This window comes from Buceros rhinoceros, unplaced genomic scaffold (genome assembly GCF_000710305.1).
Source record: "Buceros rhinoceros silvestris isolate BGI_N320 unplaced genomic scaffold, ASM71030v1 scaffold2009, whole genome shotgun sequence".
NCBI classification, from domain to species: domain Eukaryota; kingdom Metazoa; phylum Chordata; class Aves; order Bucerotiformes; family Bucerotidae; genus Buceros; species Buceros rhinoceros.
The window spans coordinates 18262-39247 of NW_010431908.1; the positions used below are offsets into that span (position 1 = coordinate 18262).

The following is a 20986-nucleotide window of genomic DNA, read 5'->3' on the forward strand; positions in this document are numbered from 1 at the left end:
CTTGAATGTGAGGGGGGGAAGCTAAAATCAGGTAATAAAATATTTTAAGTATGGGATGTGAAACAAAGTATGGGGAAGAAGAGAATACAGGTCCCTCCTCCCTGTTCCAAACCTGGCTTTAATGTTCTTGAGAGTGACTCAAGAACCTAGATTTCAAATGTACATTCATTCCAACTCTTGACAATATAAAGGACTATGGCTATTGTAGAAAGTATCCGAAATCAAACATTAAAAAGATAAAACAGCAACATTGCACATCACTGGAGAAATAAACTGGTGCATACTCTTTAAAGTGCATTACTTTACCATCTACAAAACCAGACTCCGCAGGAGCTCGCCCAGCGGGTGTACCTGGTGCACACTGTAGGATTCTGCAGCTCCAAAAGGAACTGTTACCGAAAAAATAACACTAACAATAAATACAAGCAACCTCCAACCTCCTCTGAGGATCAGACTAACTCAGATATGTTAACTTTTCTCTCACAAAGGATTTGTTTCCATCTCCATCAAATAATAACTTGACTACAGCAACCGTAGTCTAACAATCTACCGAGGAACTCTTAATGCCATTGAAAGATTCCGAAGCTACTTGGTGTGCTTCGTATTTCAGATTACAGGAAAAAATACAATTGTTTTCCCACTAATATAAAACGGTCATTTTGCTGAAATACAGGTGTAAAGAAAGAAGCCTTATAACCAGATCACAGTTTCTGCTTTTTTACTCTAAGACCACACCCTGAATAATTGTTTATGACTTCATTAATTTTTCAGGTATCAAAATCTTTCCTTCTGCACTTACCCCTTGCAATAGTAGTCGTTGAGTGCAATCAGCCGTGGGAGTACATTGGGGCTCAGTCCTGTTCTCTGCTACAGCACCACACGCTGTGCGGTGACAAGGTACCCGTTAGGATTTTACGGACACCCAGCAATACTATGTGGGAGGATAAAGCCCCAAGTACACGCCAGGTCACGTATTGCTCTGGTGCCCGATGACTAGATTGAATCGAAGATGCTCATTACAAATACCCACAGTGCAACCTAAGAAATTTAGCTTATTAAATTAAAAATCTCCAATCATTAAAAGCTGAATAGATCACAGCAACAACTAAACACCACATGAGAAGGAAAGGGTGTTTCTTTTAATTTCTTACAGAAATAGGCTGCTTGATGAAACCTAAAGAGTTTAACAAATCAGTTACATTTAAAGAGCAAACCCTCCACGCAAAGGCTTTTTTTTTTCCAACCTTACAGTAGTAAATCCTGTACTGCATAGAGTTACTTTGTAAGAACAAGTTTATGAAAACGGGGAGAAAAAGAAAAAGCAACATTACTCCCCACCCTCCCCATCAGCATAAAGCCACATAGGGCACAGCCGAGAGTAAAGATGCTGTACTGCAGGGCACAAGCTAAACTGGGCATGTAGAGATTGAGAAAGGAAGTGAAAAAGATCCAAATGTCCAAGGAGGAAAGGGGGATCATCTTTCACACAGGATGCGCTAACAGAAAGCTGTCGGGAAATTCTTCCTCTAGCTAAATCCCTGGCTTGGCAAGTCAAAATAAGTGGCATCGAAGACGGGGACTATGCAGGAAGTGTGGGTCTATGATTCTTCAGCCATCTGAAGCAAGGAGTTGATAGCTGCATCCTTGTTCCCCCTCTGAGCTTCCAGCACTGAGCGGATTACTTCCCTGTCCATGTTGGGAAACATGTCCTGGATAGATTTCAGGTCCTCTTCATTACACAGGTGCTGAGGGTTGACAGCAGGAGGTGGCATTGCCACTGGTACCATGCCTGGGTTACAGACTGCAGGCATCCCTGCAGACAGAAAACAAGAAGATAAAACCCAAAACATACATGAGTGGGGAAAACAGAGTAAATCATTTTTAAGAAGAAAGTCGCTCATGACTCATCCCAACCCACCAACTTCAGTGTTGGTCTTTTTAACATGTACTCCAGAAAAAAAAGATCTCAGAGATTATACCTAGACAGATGCAATCAGAATCCATCTTTCTGGAACTTTCTTTTCAGAGACCTCTCCGCCCAAGCTATGTTCTGGAAGTGGAAACTACGGTATGGCAACAGGTACAGCTCAGAATGAAGTACGACTGGCATGTTTACACATGAATCACTAACTGAACACTAAGCGCACCACAGGAAGGTGAAGTAGTTTTTAGACCCCGCTCCCACCGTGTTTTAGTCCTGAGTGTATTTATGTTGTTATGAAAAAGACGGTTATGCATCAGCCATCTAGCATAATCGATATTCAGAAGCTCAACGCACACCATCTCCATTGCACTGAAAGGAGAGCAAAGTTCTGGGGGCCACCAGGAGACTGGATCACACTCAAGCCAATGTTTTTCGCTGGTTAAAGTTCCATCCAGTTCAGGCCGCAAAGTCACAAGGTGGCAGAAGAGCAATTCCATTTATGCCTGCGGGGACACTCTGCTGTTCCCTGTTCCTCTGCCAGAGGCCAGAACTCATCTGACATTCTCCATGAACTTCTTGTGTGTCTCTGCAAATCTAAAGCACTGGCAGTTCATAAAGACAGGTTTAGAAAAGGAGTTTTCTAACCCCTGTTAAAAGGAATGATGAGACCCAAATCCCTTTTCATCACTTTCATCATTACTGAAGCACAGACCCACTGCTGAAAAATCTAGCATTTGTATTTATAAAGCTGACGCCAGCTATAGCCTATGTCTAAAGCCCTTTGTCAGCACTTCTGGTAACGGCATATTCGACGTCTCCAGGCAGCTCCAGACCCCTGATGATCAGTCCCACACTTCCACGTGTTCTTCTCCAGCTCTGCTGTGTTGCTTCTAAGGTGGGGCAAGAACTACCTGCATCTAAACACCGACTTCACGCAGCAGCACAATACAAGTTTTTATATTTGTTCTCTATTTGCCTTTGAGCATTTTATCTACCGCTTCAAACACTGTTCACCTGTTTTTTTCAGTCTACATTTTTTCATTCAAAGATCTTTATGTGGAATAACGACCAACCAAGAAATCCTCATCTAATATATATTAGTTAATGTTTTTTTTTAAACGCCAGCCTTGGTATGTGACTTTATTTCCCAATGAGTTTAATGAGATCGTTCTGCAACCTGGTGCAGGCAGAGAGCCTCAGAAAACTGCCGAGAGTTTCTGTTTCAATGAATTGTCTATTAGTCCCCTTTCCTTGCTTTGTTCTTTAAAAATGAGGCACCCCAAAGGCCTCCCTCCATTAGGGGATGACTCAGCCCTTGTTTTCATCTGTTCATCAGCTTTTCAAAACAGCTATTAAACCACCAGAGTATCAGATGGTAGGAAGAGTGCTTAGCAAGTAACATCTTCAAACCGCAGTTGATGCACAGACCGCATCATTCTTACCCACAGACTCATAATTTCTAAGGTATGAGCCTTCCCGACACCACCATGTCAGCTGCTCCTCAAGTTTACCTAGTTAGCTGCTGTTTTAAACCAGCTCCTTAGAGTCTCCGCAGGTTTCCAATCCAATCTAGTCTCCACAGGTTTTAATCCAAAACGCGAGACTGGGAGTAACTGTCACCTTACCTGCATTTTCTCACTGGTCATCTTAACAACTGGTGTTAAGCTCTAAAATTACACTGAGGCTCCTGCTCCATGAGAAAAAGGATTCCTAAGAAGGACAAACCAAACACTTTCTTCCTCCCTCAGTTACAGTCTCATGTTCCACCCGGGTTCTTTTATACTCCTTTACATACATTTTTATCTTTATAGTCACCTAATTACCTCAATGATTCTAGGTTCTCTGCTTCTAAAACAGTTCTCAACTCCTTACACATCTGATCTTCTAAAGATTTGCTACCCCGCCTGATGACCAGTTTAGATTTAATCTAAAATTCAGCCCTCTCACATCCCTTGTTTGGGCACCCCTACCTCGTTTGGGCAGAAATCTACTTTACTGTTTTACTGCAGAGCTATTTTAGTATTCTTCAAGAGTGCTTTTTTTTTCTTTTAATTTGGTATACATTCACTTTGAGTGGCTAACAACTTTTTTCTTACCTGTTTATCTCTCTATGACCTTCATTACCTCCCCTTCAGTTAAATAAAGGATGAACTCTTCACATCACCACTGTTACACTCTTCAAAGTAAGATACTTTTCGAACCAGGTTTCCTACAGTACTCAGGAGCAGATAAAAATCTGCTTCTCTCTGTTGGAATTCTAACTGCCCAAAAAGCATAACAACATAAAGCAGGTCTCCAGCTAACATAATTTTCCAGCGCACCCCTCTGCAGCCTCATCTGTCTTGGCATAACGACTGAAGTACTTAAGTGACCAAACGTATTGCACCTATATTACACTGCTGCTATTCAGACTTAATGTCTCCTTAAAAAAAAAGGAGCAACTTCAATGCCTACCTTGCCCCTTCAAGACTTTCTTTAATCTGTAACTATTCCATCAGAAATGCCTATGCTCACTAACTTGTACAAACACTGCAGCATCTCAGTCATTATCTTTGTTCTATCAGTTTGAAAAATGCTATGTTACAATTCACATTCAAGGTTGGATCAGCTAAACCCATCTTAATTTACATCACCTCTGGCTGACGAGGTACTGTAATTAAACATTGTTCGACTGTGTGCACTGCAACCACAGTTTTATGTACTCTCTGCTATTTGTTTCCTCATCCTGGCCTTCTGAAGGGACGCATTACTCAGTTGTAAGCAATTCCACACTTGTCAACATTCTCCAGTTTTGATTCCCCTCAAGTTTCACTAGCAGCACAAAAAGAACCTAGATGCTTTAAGCCTAATGTACAGGCTGCATCTATTTAAAAAGGTTCATGCTGGCAGCTACAGAAACGTCCCTCTCACCATGAGTTTAATACCTACACTCTGTAACTGTGTCTGTCCAGCTACCTGCACCACACCACTACCCAGGGTGCCTTCTGCAACAACCTAAACTTTAGCTCTAGATCCTCTTTTGCCATTTGGACACGGCCCCTGCAGATCTGCCTGGCTCTGTGTGTGAACACACGGCAAACCAGACCATGTGCACACCCTGGTGACAAACCACTGTGCAATCCTCAGCAGCACTGCATATACACTGTGCCCGACAGTCACACCCAGCAGCTTTTCACACTGCTCTTCTATAGCTTCCGCAAGCCTTGGTACATTCCTCGTGCTTCCTGCAAAACATCTAGGCATTTACAGGAGGCGAGCGAAGATCTATGGCCTCAAAAAACAGAGCTGCAAAGTACCTGACGAGACAGAGCAACAGGAGTCACGTTTTACTTCTAACACAAGCTTCCTAATACTCATCAGTAAGTCATCAGCACCCTCAGATTATCCAAGTGACAGCCCAAGTTGTGCAGGAACTGTCCGGATGAGAGGTCAGGTTAAAATACTAATCCAAATGAAACATGGGGCTCACTTTGAGCACCACAGCATCTGACAGCTTGCCCGTGAAGTGTCAGCATCTTGCCAGTGGCAAAACAAATCAAGAGCAGCACATAGTTTTTCTTATTGCTCTCATAAAAAATGGTAGTTCTGAGGACACTGTTCAAGAACTATTTTCAATCCAAATACTGGATTTCAGAGACAAGAAATTTCTTGATAGTATTGTTTTTCACTAGTGATTTTCAAAATCCGTCTGCTCAGCTCTTACAGTTCTAGAATTAGTTTATGCTGCCAACAACTACACTGCATACAAACAGAAGTTAGTATCACGGTGACTAGTAATAAATACCTCCGTGGTAAGTTCTTGCTCTTCATGAAACCCAGCATTCAAGCTACACGAATACCGATGTAAAGAGCACCTTGGTTTTTTCCTTTGTTCCACACTCAAGCTAAAAGCATCCGTAGCTTCTGATTTACAAAACAGTAAGCAAGGCTTAAGCATAAACTTAAAAAGAATACACACTAAAATTCAGCAAATATACACAAATATGTGCAGTCATTAGAGAAATTCGTAATAAACTTCAAAATTATCCATGTTCTGCAAAAAGCTGCTTTACATCTTGAGCACTTCATTTCACTAATTGGTGAAAACTGAAGCTAAACCGCATCAGACTTGACCAGCAACGGGACCGCAGGCTCCTGCGCTGCTCTCAGCTATCCGGTAAGTGTGGTACCGGCTGTTTTCCCACCCAGTGGAATGGCAGTGGCAGACATGCTGGCACGAGCAGTGACATTCTGACACACAAAGCGAGTACGTACACAGCAAGTCAATGCTACGAGCAGCAACGGAAGCGTCAAAGCAGGATTACGGGGTAAACTTTAACTGCACACAAGGCATTACACGTTTTTTACTTATTTTCTTGTTGTCAAGAGCCCTATGTTTAATTTCTTAACTAATGACTATTCTGTCCCATGCATGAACCCTTTCAGAGAAAATGCAGGAACCTTCTTAGCATAATTTAATTTAAAGGAAGAAATCAGTGTTGACTTCTTTAAAATACACAAATAGGTCTTAACACGATTTGTTTCAGCAAAAACAAACAGTGCTAAATTCTGCATGCCATAGTCTCCATTTTGTAAAATGTCGCTTCTTTGCAAACTACTAGAGAAGTGAAGCATAAAAAAAACTCTACAATCCCACTGGCTCTGAAAAAACCAAATACGTTGCAACAACCACAGCAGGTTTATTTACAGCAACCTTCTGAAATTCAGAGCATCAAGAAATGACATTTTATCTCACAAGGAGTAATTCTAGGATGTTCTGAATGGTCTTATTGAAGACCAATGCTTTTATCAAAGTTGAGGATGTCACGGTATCTTGGCAAAATTCAAAAATCATAGCTGTCATTGTAAAGTAAGCCTAAACTGAAGAGAAAATTGGTTTCTTGTAACACAATTTGTCTTCAGAGTTCTAGACAGATGCATACCTCGACATGGATCAAAACCAGATGTGCATGAAAGATACACACTGGTGAAAAAAAGCGTTGGCTTTTTGAAAAAAAGGCTTATTTGAAGATTAACAGAAGACCATTGGCAGGCTGTCTTTGCAATGCCATTGCAGAACTGAGTTCTTCGCTTTCCAGTCTACAAGAAGTCAGGATATTACCTGCTTCTCCCCAAACCTTGCAGCAGAAGAACAACTGCAAGATTAAAGCTTCTCCTCTAGGAAACCAGTGCCATCAGCTAGAACAGCTCCCTGGCATACGGCAGTCTCAGAAGAATATTAACATGCCGTTTTATCCATCAACATCATTATCGCAAATTACTTTCATCATTATAACATGAAGCTGAGCAGATGCTTTTAAGGACTTTCCAACAGGCTAGAGGGGCTTTAACAGTCTCCAGGAGCTGCATTACATCGTTCTGCTGTGACATCCAAGTGGCAATACCTTGTGATACAGTCTGCTGTAACAGATAAAGCATGAGCTCATGCAAAGACTCAAGTCAATGAGGATGGACGTGAGAAAAGAGCTTGGAAACTTACCCAGAGCAAAGTACTCAAGCCCTAAAGACAGGTGAAAATGAAGGGGCAAGGGGAAAGGAATAAGACATGGGAAAGAAATATTAATCTATTTTTAAAAGGAAATTAATCATTTAACTTCCAAAGCTGAAATTTGGATAAACTGAGGCAATTGGGTAAAACCTAAACAACCTGATATCAAACCTAAACGCTGCCAGGATTCGGTCTCCAGCTAATTCGCCTCAGCGCTCTGAACAAGTTTCCTAAACATGCTGTTTTTATGGAAATAACAATTAGAGGAAACATTTTCAAAATAAGCAAGCAGCAAGGATTGTATTTCACGGCCCACGAAGGCTAACACACATCCATGGCTTTCCACACAAATACCAGTAACGTCTCAAGCTAACCCACGGAAGTCAATACGGACCCCCGAAGGGTTAAGGGACATACAGACAGAGCTTCACCTCAGTGACAGATGATGCTCTGACAGGGCCCTGAAACACAGGGGGTTTAACTTATAAACACCTATGTAAAAAGTAAGCGAAGTACAAATAGATTTTCTACTTTTTGAGAAAGAAACAGGAATAGCAGGTAAACTCAGCTTTTAGAACAGCAACAGGACCGATAAATTCACCCCAAACCCAATCCAGAGATACCTCACCTATAGCAACTATCACTTGTAGCAACTAGCACTATTGTCAGAAGTCTTTAATTTTCAGAACTTTTGAAATTAGTTAACACGGTGCAAGAACATTCTATGGCCATTTCTGCTCTGTAACGTCATCCAGCAAACGTGGGGAAAAGAGCATTTCTTGTGCTGGCATTTCGAGCTTCACCTGCTTACCACAGTGACGAGCTGCTTGCTACTACTATTTACCTCAGCTTTTATAGAGAGAGGAATCAGTTGCTTCGATCTTAATGAGAAGGTTAGTTACATGTACCATGTTTTGAAACAAACATTTTCTGTTACCGAAAAAAAACCAGTTTGGCCTGAACACCCTCTCTCTCCGAAGTGCAATTATTTCATACAGTTAACAAGTAACTGTTAAACTGTCTCGGTAAGCATTCTAGTCCACCCACTGTATTTCCATCAGAGACAAGATTTCTACAGAGATTCTAACAGTGGTGCCCAACAGCAGAATCTCCTCTGTGGCAGATGGAATAAACTGCCCAGTGCTGCTCTTCCCCTCGTCTGAAGGAAATATATAGAACTTGCTTATTCACCGACTACACTCATTTAAGTGGCCAGTTCTTCACATGCGACTTTCTGAACGACTTCAGCGAATCCAGGAGGAGCATCTAGTTCAGCATACACAACACTCCACGTCTTCCAAGATGCACTATTGGTTCCTTTTAAAATTTGAAATTACTTTAAGCCATACAATTAAATGTACGAAATAGTAAAAGTATTCTGAAGACAAGTCACTTCTACAGTCCAAGCCTGACCACCCATCTAATATTATGAGTGGGTCACTGATTAGTGAATAGGCAAAAGCTTTAAAACTCACAATCCTTTGAGAAATTTTGGTGGTGCCCACAGAAATTCTAAACCAGCAAACACAAAGCACAGTAATATTTAAAAAAAGTCAAAGGTGGCTTGTAGCAAGTTCAGCATTTGTAAAGTCAAAGAAGCACGTTCAAGCTCTCCCAGAACAAAAGAGAAGTTCAAATTGAGAGGTTGGACTTCATGATGCCTTAACAATACAAGTTGTTGAATCAGGAAGAATTTGTAATACAGAAGATTATTGCAACAGCGATTAAAACAAACATGCTGGATCTTTGCAGAAGGGCAAGGGTCCAACATACAGATCAATAAAATTGTTATAAAAAATTGCCTTTATATATGCTAAAATGTCAGGGAATACTATCCCTTGCTAAATATTAGTTATTGCTTCACTTGTCCAAGATTACGTAGTAAGTATTACTGAAAACATTCTCCAGATAAATACACCATTTACAGAACACCAAGATCCAGACATTCAGACGCAGCACCGTACTTGGGTTTTCAACTCAGAAGGGCTAGTAGCAGTTTTGCCTGTTCAGTTCTACGTCTGGTTTCAATTACCTCTTAAACTGGTCTCTCCTGCGTTTCTACTGTTTGTACTCTGGCTGGCACAGCAATCCTGCAACACCAATATTCTCACTTCGATATATTCAAGGAATTCTCTAGCACCTTCCAATACTCTGCTGTGTGTGCCACCCCAGCTCTTGATTTTCTTCTAGCCATACACCAGATAACCATGTCTGAAGCTCACTAACTGCTTCAGTACGCAGGGATGCAATGAACCTACAAGCAAAAAGATGTGGCATCTAATTCACACACAGACAAGATGCACAGAAGTCTGCCTTATCACCATGGAATCACACTTCAGAACGCACACAAGTCGGAACTAGTTCATTGGCAAAGCAAGCAGGGCTTAAATCCTGAGAATTAGGCTACAGAGAGAAAAGCACTGTAAATGAAGTACAGCACGGGTTTTCATCAGGGAATAGAGAACATAACCAAAGTTTTCCATCTTTTGCTCTAAGTTAACTCTATAGAAACAGGAGGTGTGATTCCTTAAGTTACATATCCAGGCTTCTGTTGAGAAGGTTTATTTTTACAGAGAATGAAATTTAAATTCAATCAGGAATCAAGTCTTTAAAAATATATATATGTATCTCTGTTGTGTCAGCCCTTAGCACTGAAATTATGTCCCACACACTCTATCACTCATTTCAAAGTTCTGTCACTGCACTTTGAAAGAAATGCAAAGTACGTTTTTTTTTTTTTATTTTCCCTAAAAAGTTACTGAATATTGTAATATGAGCACGTATTACTGAATAAATGTCCACACAACAAAGTGGGGCTTTTACAAACTGTGAAACACACAAAGAAGCCTGGTTGAACTTTACTCACCAGTTACCTAAGCAGGGCAAATTCAAGCCTATTTACAAGCCTTTCACCTTTGACAGAAAATTCACAAAGCCCAAGTTAACACACCTTTCTCTGAAAGTCCAAAGCTTACTTTGCACAGATGAGGAGATCTGACAATACTCGCTTTAGCTCTTCTTGATATATGTTCGGAACTACCTCAGAGCTCACGAACACTTTTCATCTGCTGCGCTACACACCTCACAGGCTGTGCAGCAAGTTTCCAGCAAAGCACCGTCCAAGGCTGTGCAGAGTCAATCCCCTTATGGGCTCTTCAGGCTGCAGTTGACAGCACCAGTCACCTGGTGCACTTTCTGAACAGCCTCAGACGTGGATTGCTGCCGTTTAAATAAGCACACGTTATATTAGAGTGCAGCCAGCTGGATATTTAGTTATCCGCTGACCTAGGTCTAAAATAAATACTCAAAAAGAGAAGCCTTCAAGCTACTTGTTCCACCTTGAGAGTCATTTTAATCCATTTAATCAAACTCAGCAGCATCCTTAAACAGGGTACAAGACTGAAAGCAGACCTACACTTAATTCACTCCTCCTCCTAAAAATGTATTACGGGAAAATTGGTGAAGGATAAAGTAATTTACAGTTTTCCTTTACATTCTGAAAAGCAAGAGAAATTCATTAGTGATTTCTGCAGATCCAGTCATCTGGAAGTTTTAGGAGTCTTCAAGGAGAGAAAACATACCTGCTATAGGCACATATCCAACTCCTTGCTGATACACAGTGGGCATCAGGACCACGGGTTGAGGCTGCATCATCATGGCAGCTGGCAAAGACTTGACACAAAAAACATCGATTAGAACAGAACCGAACTCTGCGAGAACTGGAAGAAACCTCAACCAGCAATGACAGATGGTCACGTTGCAAATCCACGTTCAGCACCGCAGGACGACTACACTCGGTGCTAATCGATACTAAGCAACATCTCTGGCAGATTCACTGAACTGCCATCCTTCCACATGACGACTGACTTGCCTGTCAATCCATACAGACACATCATGGCAAACTCGCCTTTTGCAACAGCTTCACGAATTCTGTCACTGAAATTGTCACTCGAGTGAATTATTTCAAAATACGGGTTTAATCAGCTTTCGTGCTTTATTGTTGTGAAACAAATACACAATATATTCATCGCAAATGAGCGAAATCCATCTTAGAGCAAAACTGATTTTTATTAAAAGCAGTATCCTGCTCCTAGATGCAAATTTTAGTTCAAATCCTTGTTTTTTATAATGTACTTTAAAACAAAACCAGTACTTTAAAACAAAACACCAATTTAACTCCATTCTGGTTTACTACCACAGCTCCTGTTCAGTTTGATACTGGAACACATGAAAAGGTCACGCTCTATGTGCGGTACTTTCCTGGGCAGACACTTGTCAAGGTCAAACCCATTTCTCCTGGGGGTAAGGGAACACCTGCTCAGATGTGGAGCAGAACGTGGATCTGGGACAGCAGGGAATATCTGTTCCCAGCTGTGCACTCAACAGCACCTTGGAACTTTTGACAAGGTACAAGCGTAGCAGGAAGCACTCAGGGTTGCCCATGCTATCAGCAGCTACTTAAGACAAAGGTGACAGACGAGAGAATAGTCCATGAGCTGCTAAATGGACCCATGTAAGTCACCAGTTCGAGACCAGGAGCACCAAATGAACAAGAGTGGAAGCAAAAAGTAATCAGAAAGAGCATTCAACCTATCCAAGAAAGTCCTAAGGCAGAAGTTTCCATTCTTTTTCCTTTTAGATTGACATGAATTTCTAAACATTTAGGGGAAAAAAAAAAAACTTGTTAGATTCCACAAAGCTTTTTTAAAAATTATTACTGTTATTACAATTATTAAATTTAAAATGACAATGGAGCATTTGCCTGAGGATTTCTTTTTTGTACCTCTATTAGCACGGGAATGATTTTTTGTAATTGCAAAACCAGATAAATAAATAACCACCTACCACCAAAAAGTATTTACTGTCTTAAATCATATTTTTGACAGCTATTCCCAAGTATAGTTCTTTTGAACGCTAACACACACAAACACCAAGTCAGGTACAATGGAACTGCTTCTACTTCCATCTAAAACATCTCCCTCCCAATATCCAAGAAGCTCCTTCTTCCCTCCCCCAAGCTGACTTACCGTGTACGACATAACCAGATTAATCATCCCTTCCTTGTCATCCCCCTGCCTTCCGCTCAGGCTATACCATTCATCCTCCACATTTCCCTGTTTCAGAGACTCGGGAATCGTAATGTGTGTCCAGGCGATGCGATCATCCATCGAAAAGGCCCGCTAGAGTAGAATTAGACAGAACAACAAAATATTGGAAAAAAAAAAAATCTTTAAATTATCGTTGACTAAAACTTCTTTCAGTTTTATGCTATTACATTTTGCCACTTTTAAGTCATTCCTTTTGAAAATACTAAGGTGTAAGTATTTTAGCCATCACCTTTCCCACAAGGATGAATGATGCTCAAAGTGATGCTTAAGACACTTCAGCCCGTCCACTAAGCCCACAAAAGAGCATCCAAAGGCCTCCCTCGCGCAATGACCACGCAGCTGCTGCAGCGGCACATTTTACTACACGCAGTAAGAAAAGCAGCCAAAAAAAGGGCAAACCACAGCCTCTGCTGTAGCCTCTTAGTTTCTGCTCATAAATCCTGGTGACTACACGCAGGCTGTATTTGACAAGTTTTTTTCCTCAGCATTTCTGAGCTCCTCCTGGGTTAGAATAACACTGAAGGATTTCTGAGTAAAGCAGCACTGTATAAACAGGCTGGATGGTACAGAAATGGGGACGGTACAGAACAGGCTGCAAGGGCATTCTGGTATCAGGGAGGAGCTTCAACACCTCTCAGACATTTTTGCTTCTCTTCCTTAGCGGGGAGCCCTACTAACGCCCCTTCCCAGCCACCCAAGGAAAAGCACCAGCTCTGACATTCCCAGGGAAGCCTTATGCATTGCTGCTCTTGGGATTCTGAAAAATTTTCTCCCAGAGAGCACAGCTAAAAAAACCCAGTGTTTGGGAACTCAATCCTTTTTTTGCAAGATTTCACCCAAACCTTAAGTCCAAACAGGAGATAGGGGGAATATACAGCAGTTCTGACCTCATCAAATATCTCTAGATAAAAAGAGTCCACACCGGGGGGAACGGTGCACTGAATCACTTTGTTCCAGCGGGGGTTCTTGGCTCCATTATGTGCCGTTGGAGTTTCATACACTGCATACCCCAACCGTATCCGACAATATGGATCCATGCGGGTCATCCCATAGTTCTTTGCCAGTTTTGCCTGGAAAGAAAAGAAAGCCTGTAAGTGTATAGTATTTACATTAACCCGAGAAGTTAATTACTATCAGTTCACAAAGAGAATCAAATATTGAACAAAGGACTAGATTCAATTACAAGGTAGACACTGAGGAAAAAGAAAAAAATAAACCAAGAAAACCAGCATTCAGATTCAAACATAAGCCAGTGATACTGTTAGATGTCTGGAGACCCTGGAAAAGGAACCTCTTGTTAACCTCTGGTAGCAAATACACATCTTCACCACAGCTGAAATAAGTTACTTCATAGGAAACCAATGACTCCAAGGAACTAGTAACAAGCTCAGTTCTTGCCTTGTTATCTCCTCCCCAATACACAACCATTAACTGCAATAGGGAGCCTGTCCTCCTTCACTTCTAAAGGATGGATACAGAAATCCTGTAGCTTCAAGAACACCACACAAGACAAAAGCAGGTGAACAGAGGTAAAATGTAGTAGATCAAAAGCACAGCTGAAGTTCTCTGTTACTATAGTAAGAGATGCTGTACAGAATCAGGAGACCCAACAGGCTTTTCCTGTAGCATCAGAGGAACAGAACAAAACAGGCTCGTGAAGGTCCTGAAGACAACCCTGAGCACCGCTGCGTAGCTAAGCCAAAGCAGAAACCGGCCTTCTTGGAGGTGCTGTTTCCCTGCCTGTACTAAGCAGCCTGCAGTTGTTTTTACAGTAAGACAAGTGACAAAACAAGGTGCCTAGGATGCTGCCCACCTACAGGGCACTGAGAGAACTGGAAGAGTTGAGACTCGTGCAAGATTTAGTTACAGTGGCTGCAGCTCTGGCCTGGAAAGCTCTTCTCTCCTTCAGGGCACATGCAGGTTCAGTAATTCATACATGAGAGCTGGTGAGAAAGGTCTCAAATGGCTTCTTGTAAATGCGGGCTGAACGACTGAAGTAGGAAAGCTGGTACCTAAATTACACACTCTCTAGACTCTCAAGTCCTCAGATAAAGCAGTTTATGATAAAGATTCACCAAAGGAAAAAAGAGCCTATAAATTATCTGTCTGTAATTCAAGAGGACGCAATCAGCCGTGCTTAGACAGACTCATCACCACTCTTATATATCTGCAAGAACAAAAAAGCAGTAAATTACCTTCCCAAAAACATTTTCTGATCTTCCACTGGTTTATTAGTACAGAACTAAGGCGTGCTGCTCTATGTACTTTATCATCATACTTAAAAACAAGACTTCAACCAGCTTTTCATGTTCCACAGCTTAACTATGCCACAGTAAGTCTACGCAGAATGCCACGTGCCTAAACACTCAGCCAGGATTCCCACAGCATTCTTCCATGAGCTCCCAGACAGCCACAGAAGACAATCTCTTGGGACTCCAGGGGGTTGTGCTGCTGTTCAGAGGGACATTGACAGGCTGGAGAAGTGGCACAGAGGAATCCCAAAGCTCAACAAACACAAATGCAATGTTCTGCCCTTGAGAAGAAGGAGGAACCACAAGCACAACTACAGGCTGTGCAACAACTGGAGGAGGACCTGGAGGTCATATTTAAATGAGTTCAGCAATGGGCCACTAACACAATTAAGGGTTTCACAGAATCAGAGAATGGCTGGGATCTCTAGAGATTGTCTAGCCCAGGCTCCCCGCTCAAAGCAGGGTCAAATGCTCAGGCAAGTTCTGAGCGTCTCCATGGATGGAAGCTCCACAAGTCCTTTGGGCAACCTGTTCTGAGGTTTGACAGCTCTCACAGCACAAAGGTTTTTCGTATGTTTAAATAGAGTTGGCAGTATTTCGGTTCGTGCTCACTGCACCTCGTCTTTCCTCTGGAAAGCACTGACAGGAACCTAGCTGTTGTCTTCATAACTACCTGATGGCAGGGACTACTCGTCGACAGGATTCCCTCAGAGTCTGTTCCCCAGCTCTCTCAGGCTTTCCTTCCACCTAATATCCTCCTTAATTCTTGATTAAGGGACCAGCCTGAGGGGGTGAGGGGAAGGCAGGGATGAGGTTTGGACTAAATACACTCAAGAGGTTCCCTCTAACCTCAGCTATCCTGCGATTCTGTAACAAGTGGTTACTTACTGACAGAGCATCAAAACAGCCATTAGGTTTTATTCTTCAAACCAGTTACTTTCTTCTTGTGTGCCCAAGCACCTGAAAATAAACGAGGACTGACCCTCATAAAGACCAGTGTCAACTCCATCAGTTTACCCAGCCAAACAGGAACCTGCATGTTTCGGTATATAGCCAAAGTGAGATGCAAAGCTCCTTCTTGAACACTGCACTCTCTGCCCCCTTATCTGCTCCAGGAACTTGTACCATGTCTTCTGATTGGATCAACAACCCATGACAAAAAGCACTTTAAGCTATCCAAGCCAATAGCCAAAGATGAACAACCTATGGAGTAGTGTTCAGATTGCTAGAAACCGCTACAGAGCGAAGAGAGACGCAGCATGTGGCTTGAGAAATGTTTCATTTCCTTACAAGCCTGCAGTTTAACCTGAATCATCTCTTCCTAGCTCTGGAAGAAATATTATACTAAAGCTTCTTCCACTATGCTCTAGAAGTGGTAATTTTTGTGCAGTTCAAAGCTGCAGAAGAAGTTCCATCCTTACACACTCTGAACACAGATTGGGACACTCCTCAGAACTAGACAGAGGACTGCAACTGAACGCAGTGAGCGAGTTCAACTGTCTTGATCTTGGAAGTAATAAACTGAAAAACCATTACCCCCAGTTTTCAAAGGGAGGGTATTGGTTGAGAAAGAGCAAACTGACCCGTGAAAGACAGAGAGGAAGGATCAGTGCCTCTTATCCTGAGACACCCTGCACAGGTTTACTCCCCAGTAAGGATCTCACCAGGGATGCTGTAACCATAGGGGTACTGTTCCAGGCACGGTGCTAAATTTAAGGCTAAGTATCCCTGAGATGTTTTTAGAGAATGACTAGGAAACAGCCCTGTAAATAGATGAGCTGTGTTAATATGAAGGACAGCTGGTATGCTAACACAGATAAACAGAATTGTGTTGAGAAAAAGAAGTTTTAAAACCCGAAATCTTATGCATAATGAATGCAGTAATGCAGTACTGCCAACAGATAAAGGAAAGGAAAGAAAGAAAAGGGAAGAGTGGAAAATAAAGAGCTAGGAGTACACAACTGTGGTTAATAAGAAAGCCTTAGGAAAAACCGCAAATGCATTGGAGGAAATAGGGACAGACAGCACAGTCACTTAAAGAAAAACACGTAAGGCAACTGCACTTCTCCCAATAGTCTCAAAATTGTTTAGGTCTGCCAGGATCAAGTGTTTCCACAGGAAGCCGTAACGAGTTTTCAGAGAAACCTGTTCACTGCACAAAACCCCATGAGTTTACTCGATTATGTGCTATAATAGCAAGGTTTACAGGAATTGCTGCACCAGGCAGCTACAAAACTAGGCAAAATGCTGCTGGACATAAATGTGAAGCTACAAAACCTTTCAGAATGAGCCTGTCCCTAGACACAAGTAATTTAGTAACTCAAATTCCAAAACAAAATCTTTTTATGGCTACCGATCACGAAAAAGATTAATTGTACTAATTAATTACAATTACTTAATTGTACAAAGATGGTATAATTTGTACCTGTACTACAGTAATGCTGAGTCTGCCAACAGTACCCACTGGTCCTCCATACTGCAGCTGCTGAGCTGCCTGGGCATCAAGCTGGATTTGCTGTTGCTGCTGGGTTGGGGTAATGCGAAGGAAGTCTTGAGGAAGCTCACCAACATATACCTTAAAAAGAAAAGAAAGCGGAAAAACATTCAAACTTAAGTCTTGCTGTTTCATAACTAAAGAGAAAAGACAGTTAACTCAAAGATAAGCTTAGCGAAAACATTCAGCAGAACTCAGTCTGGTTTCGACAGCTTGAGCAAAGAACTAATTAAATGACAGAAGTGCCAGTTCATGTAGAGCATGTTCTCACACTGACTTTTAAAAACACTGATTTCCAACATAAGCCTCTGAAAAAAAGTAGGACATACAGAGCCAAGGCTGCTCTGCAACTAAAGATGTAAGTATTCCATACAACAGTCGGAGTTCCTGGGTTTGACATCCCAGGCCTTCTGGTAGCACCCAGCTCTTTCACTTAAGACGCATCACTCTGCCAATCATCCCTGTGACAAGACACAGCACACTGCTTTCATTTGAAAGGGCCACCGCCACAGTCACCTTCAAGGCAGAACATAAAGACAGTGTTTCCCATAAACAAACCCTTCAACATCCCTAAGAAACCATTGAGGTACCAACAATACCCGAATGCTTTTTCCACTGTTAAACAGGTCTGAAACGAACCCTGGGGACAAAATTCCACCACGCTTGAAACAGTAGTGGAGGAATTAAAAATCTGGTCTACCACAAGAACGAACCAGGAGGAAAAATTCAAAGTAGAAATGCACTAGAGGAACTCTGTCACGTGTGCCAGTATGAATCAGCAGACACCACGGATTTTCTGTTCACGTCACAGCAAGAAAAGGGAAAGTCTCACCCTACTGCTTATCAGTTCTATCACTGTCAATTCAACAACTCAGGCTGTTTCTAGGTTTTAAATGCCCGGTAACACATTTAGAGACATCATCATATTAAAAGAGCAAGCACACTATTCTAATAAATTTTAAAAGGCTAATAAAGTGGCACAGAAAATTCTTAATGAAGCTGTACTCCTCTCTGTGGTCCACAGAGCTGCTCACGTATTTAATACAGAGCCGTCCACCGCGCCAGGACAACAGACAGCGCAGTTTCCTACACTGCAATCCCAGGCAAGATCGCTCTGTTGCGCATCCGGCAGCAGCATGGCTACAGAAGGTAACTGAAGGAGCTAAGAGGCCTCTAGGACATGGCTTTTGAACATTCCACAGCACCTGCATGTCAAGATTGCATCCTGGAGACAGAAATTGCAGCCCTTGCCAAATCACATTCTGTATGAGTACTGCTATCCAAGAGCCTCAGGATCCTGCCAACAGTGGGTGTTACAAGGCAGAAAGGAAGGTTACCCAGGAAGCAAAGGAGGGAGGACTGAATGTCTGCTGCTGGGCTTCTGGAGCGAGGGAGAAGAGGGAATCAGTTTCGTTGACAAGTGGCTTAAAATTTTACAATTAAGATCCTTAATAGCTTAAGTTTTAAAGCATGAGGGGGGGAATGGGGGCAGAGAGGGAGAAGACTAAACAAAAATATAGAGCTAATATTAAAGTAAAACTTACTTAAGTTAGGCTGGAAATTAGACAGGATCTTGTAACAGCCTTCTCATAGAATACGTGTTATAAAAAAGGTGTCAGTTTTAAAATAAAACATAATCCATTTAGGAAAGATTTGAAACAGCACCAGAATTAGCAACGCAATGGCATTTACAACACAGCAGGTCCCCTCCACCCCTCGGCCTCCAGAAGTTTCAAATCTGGTATTACTCTTATCTCTAAGAATAGTCAAAAGCGGTGGCTGCAGCTCTGAAATTACATGCCCGAACGTGCAAGCTCCCTCTGACAACCACTCAGCAAACAGGGTAGCGTAGTCTACCACCCTAGGAGACGCTGGAAAACTTGATTCATTCTCAGCAGAAGTCTAACAGTATCCTTCACTTTTCAAATTGAAGTCACCCAAATAGTGCTCAAAATACAATATATAAACTAGTCTTTGTACTGAGGTCAAAAGGGATAAAATCTGTAAGGGAGACTGAAGTTTCCTTACAGCTCCTAAGCTGATAGTCACTGAGTCACCTCACGCGAAGCTACATGTCACCCAGGAACTGCAGAGCAGACCTCCTCAGAACCTGAGAACAGCCAGCATAACTGAATTCTCAAAAGAACCAGGTAGCAAAGCCTTCAAAAAGGCAGAGCGCGGAACAGGAGATGCACACACTCCCTCTCAAAGGTTCAGCTCTGCCCAAGATCAGGTGATAGATTCAGTGAAGTATCTTGGAGAGATGCTTTCTGAGGAAGACACACAAGTTCTCAGTAAGTTCTTACGCTAATTATCTGTCGATTCCATACTGACGGAGACAAATCAGTAGCGTGCAATCTTTTTATCTGTGAAGAAAACAGGCTAATTGATGTTTCCTCATTTAAAGCAGGGACATAATTGTCACCTCCAAACCTGAATCAAAAATAGGAAGTTACAGAGCCAGAGTTCAACCACAGTTTTTGTTTTTAAAGCAAGGATGACAGAACTGACAGGCTTGTATCACGAAGCCTCCTCAAAACCCACTTTAAAATAAGTGCGTTTCCATCTACTATAACAACGCCTAAGGAAGAATGGGAAACTCAAACCTGCTCTGCCATGAACTGCAGAACACCAGATTAATTCCATTTAACATCAGAATTTTCTAGAATTCTCTTTTCAAGTCAGACAGCAATACAACAGTGCTACGATAGGATTACAATTCCGAAGACAAATGTTCCGTGAGCATTCATAAAAAATAAGCCTCCCTTATAATTACCTCCTTAATAATTACTTATAACTCCTTTATTACTTCCCTTATGATTACTTCCCAACAAACTTACTGATAGCACTGCATATAAAAAATATGAATTAACAGAATAACATTGCCCTTCCCATTTGCTAAAACCACCTAAGAGCTAGTTTCGAGGATCTTCAAAACAGAACGCTGAAGGTATAAAACCTGGAGCTCGGTTTCATCCAGCTGCAGGCGGTGCGGTGCTCTACAGCTATCTGAGCTAATTCAGGACCGGGCTGCTTCAGCCTCACCTTCCGGTTTCTTTTCATCCTCACTTCTTGTGCAACCTTAAATGGTGTCAAGGCAATGCTAGTGCAGCAGGCTGACAGGAACAAACAAGGGTGGAAGGTGAAGCGAAGAGGAAGGGAAGTCATCAGGACCCTTACCTCACCAACTGGTACCCACGTAAGGGAAGGGAACGCCAAGCCAAGGAGAACCAAAGTCCCTGACTTAAGGAACGATACGCTGAGACAGGATACATCCCGGGAACCATAACTAAGGTTTCCACACTAGCAATTACCAAGAAATTCTGATACTAGAGTTCAAAGAAGTTTCATATTAAAGAGCTTTAAACACAAGCTACTCAAAAAAGTTGTGACCATTCTCCTTTAAATGGTTTTACTGTTTTTAAGAAAGAATAACCGAGTGAATGAGAGAGAATTTTGAACTAATGTTCTACATTTTGCACCCTAAAAGAAAAAATTAGGACCAGATGGGATGTATCCCAAGGTCCTGAAAGAGCTAGCTGATATTTTTTCAAGGCTACTCCCTATTATCTTTGAAAGGTCATGGAGATTAGAGGCTGACCCCTGTAAATGAAGAAAGACAAATCCCATACCCAGCTTTCAAAAGGGCAAGATGAATGACTGAGGAAGCACAGGCAGGTCAGCTTCACATAAAGAAAAAAAAACAAACCGAAGAACAGA

The 20986-nt window shown here is 41.9% G+C and overlaps 1 protein-coding gene across 1 annotated transcript; it reads right to left on the reverse strand.

Moving 5' to 3' along the window:
• Window positions 1-1432: 1432 nt before the first annotated feature.
• Window positions 1433-20434, reverse strand: TOLLIP (toll interacting protein). Its single transcript, XM_010143552.1, has 6 exons — window positions 20312-20434; window positions 17198-17347; window positions 13408-13590; window positions 12440-12592; window positions 10994-11084; window positions 1433-1813 (listed from the first exon to the last, which is right to left on the reverse strand). Exons 1-6 carry the CDS (start codon window positions 20432-20434, stop codon window positions 1599-1601), a joined length of 915 nt encoding a protein of 304 aa, XP_010141854.1. The 3' UTR covers window positions 1433-1598.
• Between the last annotated feature and the right edge of the window lie 552 nt (window positions 20435-20986).

Bases quoted from the DNA above. Each gene is read 5' to 3' on its own strand.
- TOLLIP (XM_010143552.1), bottom strand. From the start codon at position 20,434: ATGACTTCCCTTCCTCTTCGCTTCACCTTCCACCCTTGTTTGTTCCTG. The intron at 17,348-20,311 runs GTGAGGCTGAAG...TTTCTTTTTAAG, and splicing joins GGATGAAAAGAAACCGGAAG to GTATATGTTGGTGAGCTTCC. The intron at 12,593-13,407 runs GTCAGAACTGCT...ATTCTACTCTAG, and splicing joins ATCTAGAGATATTTGATGAG to CGGGCCTTTTCGATGGATGA.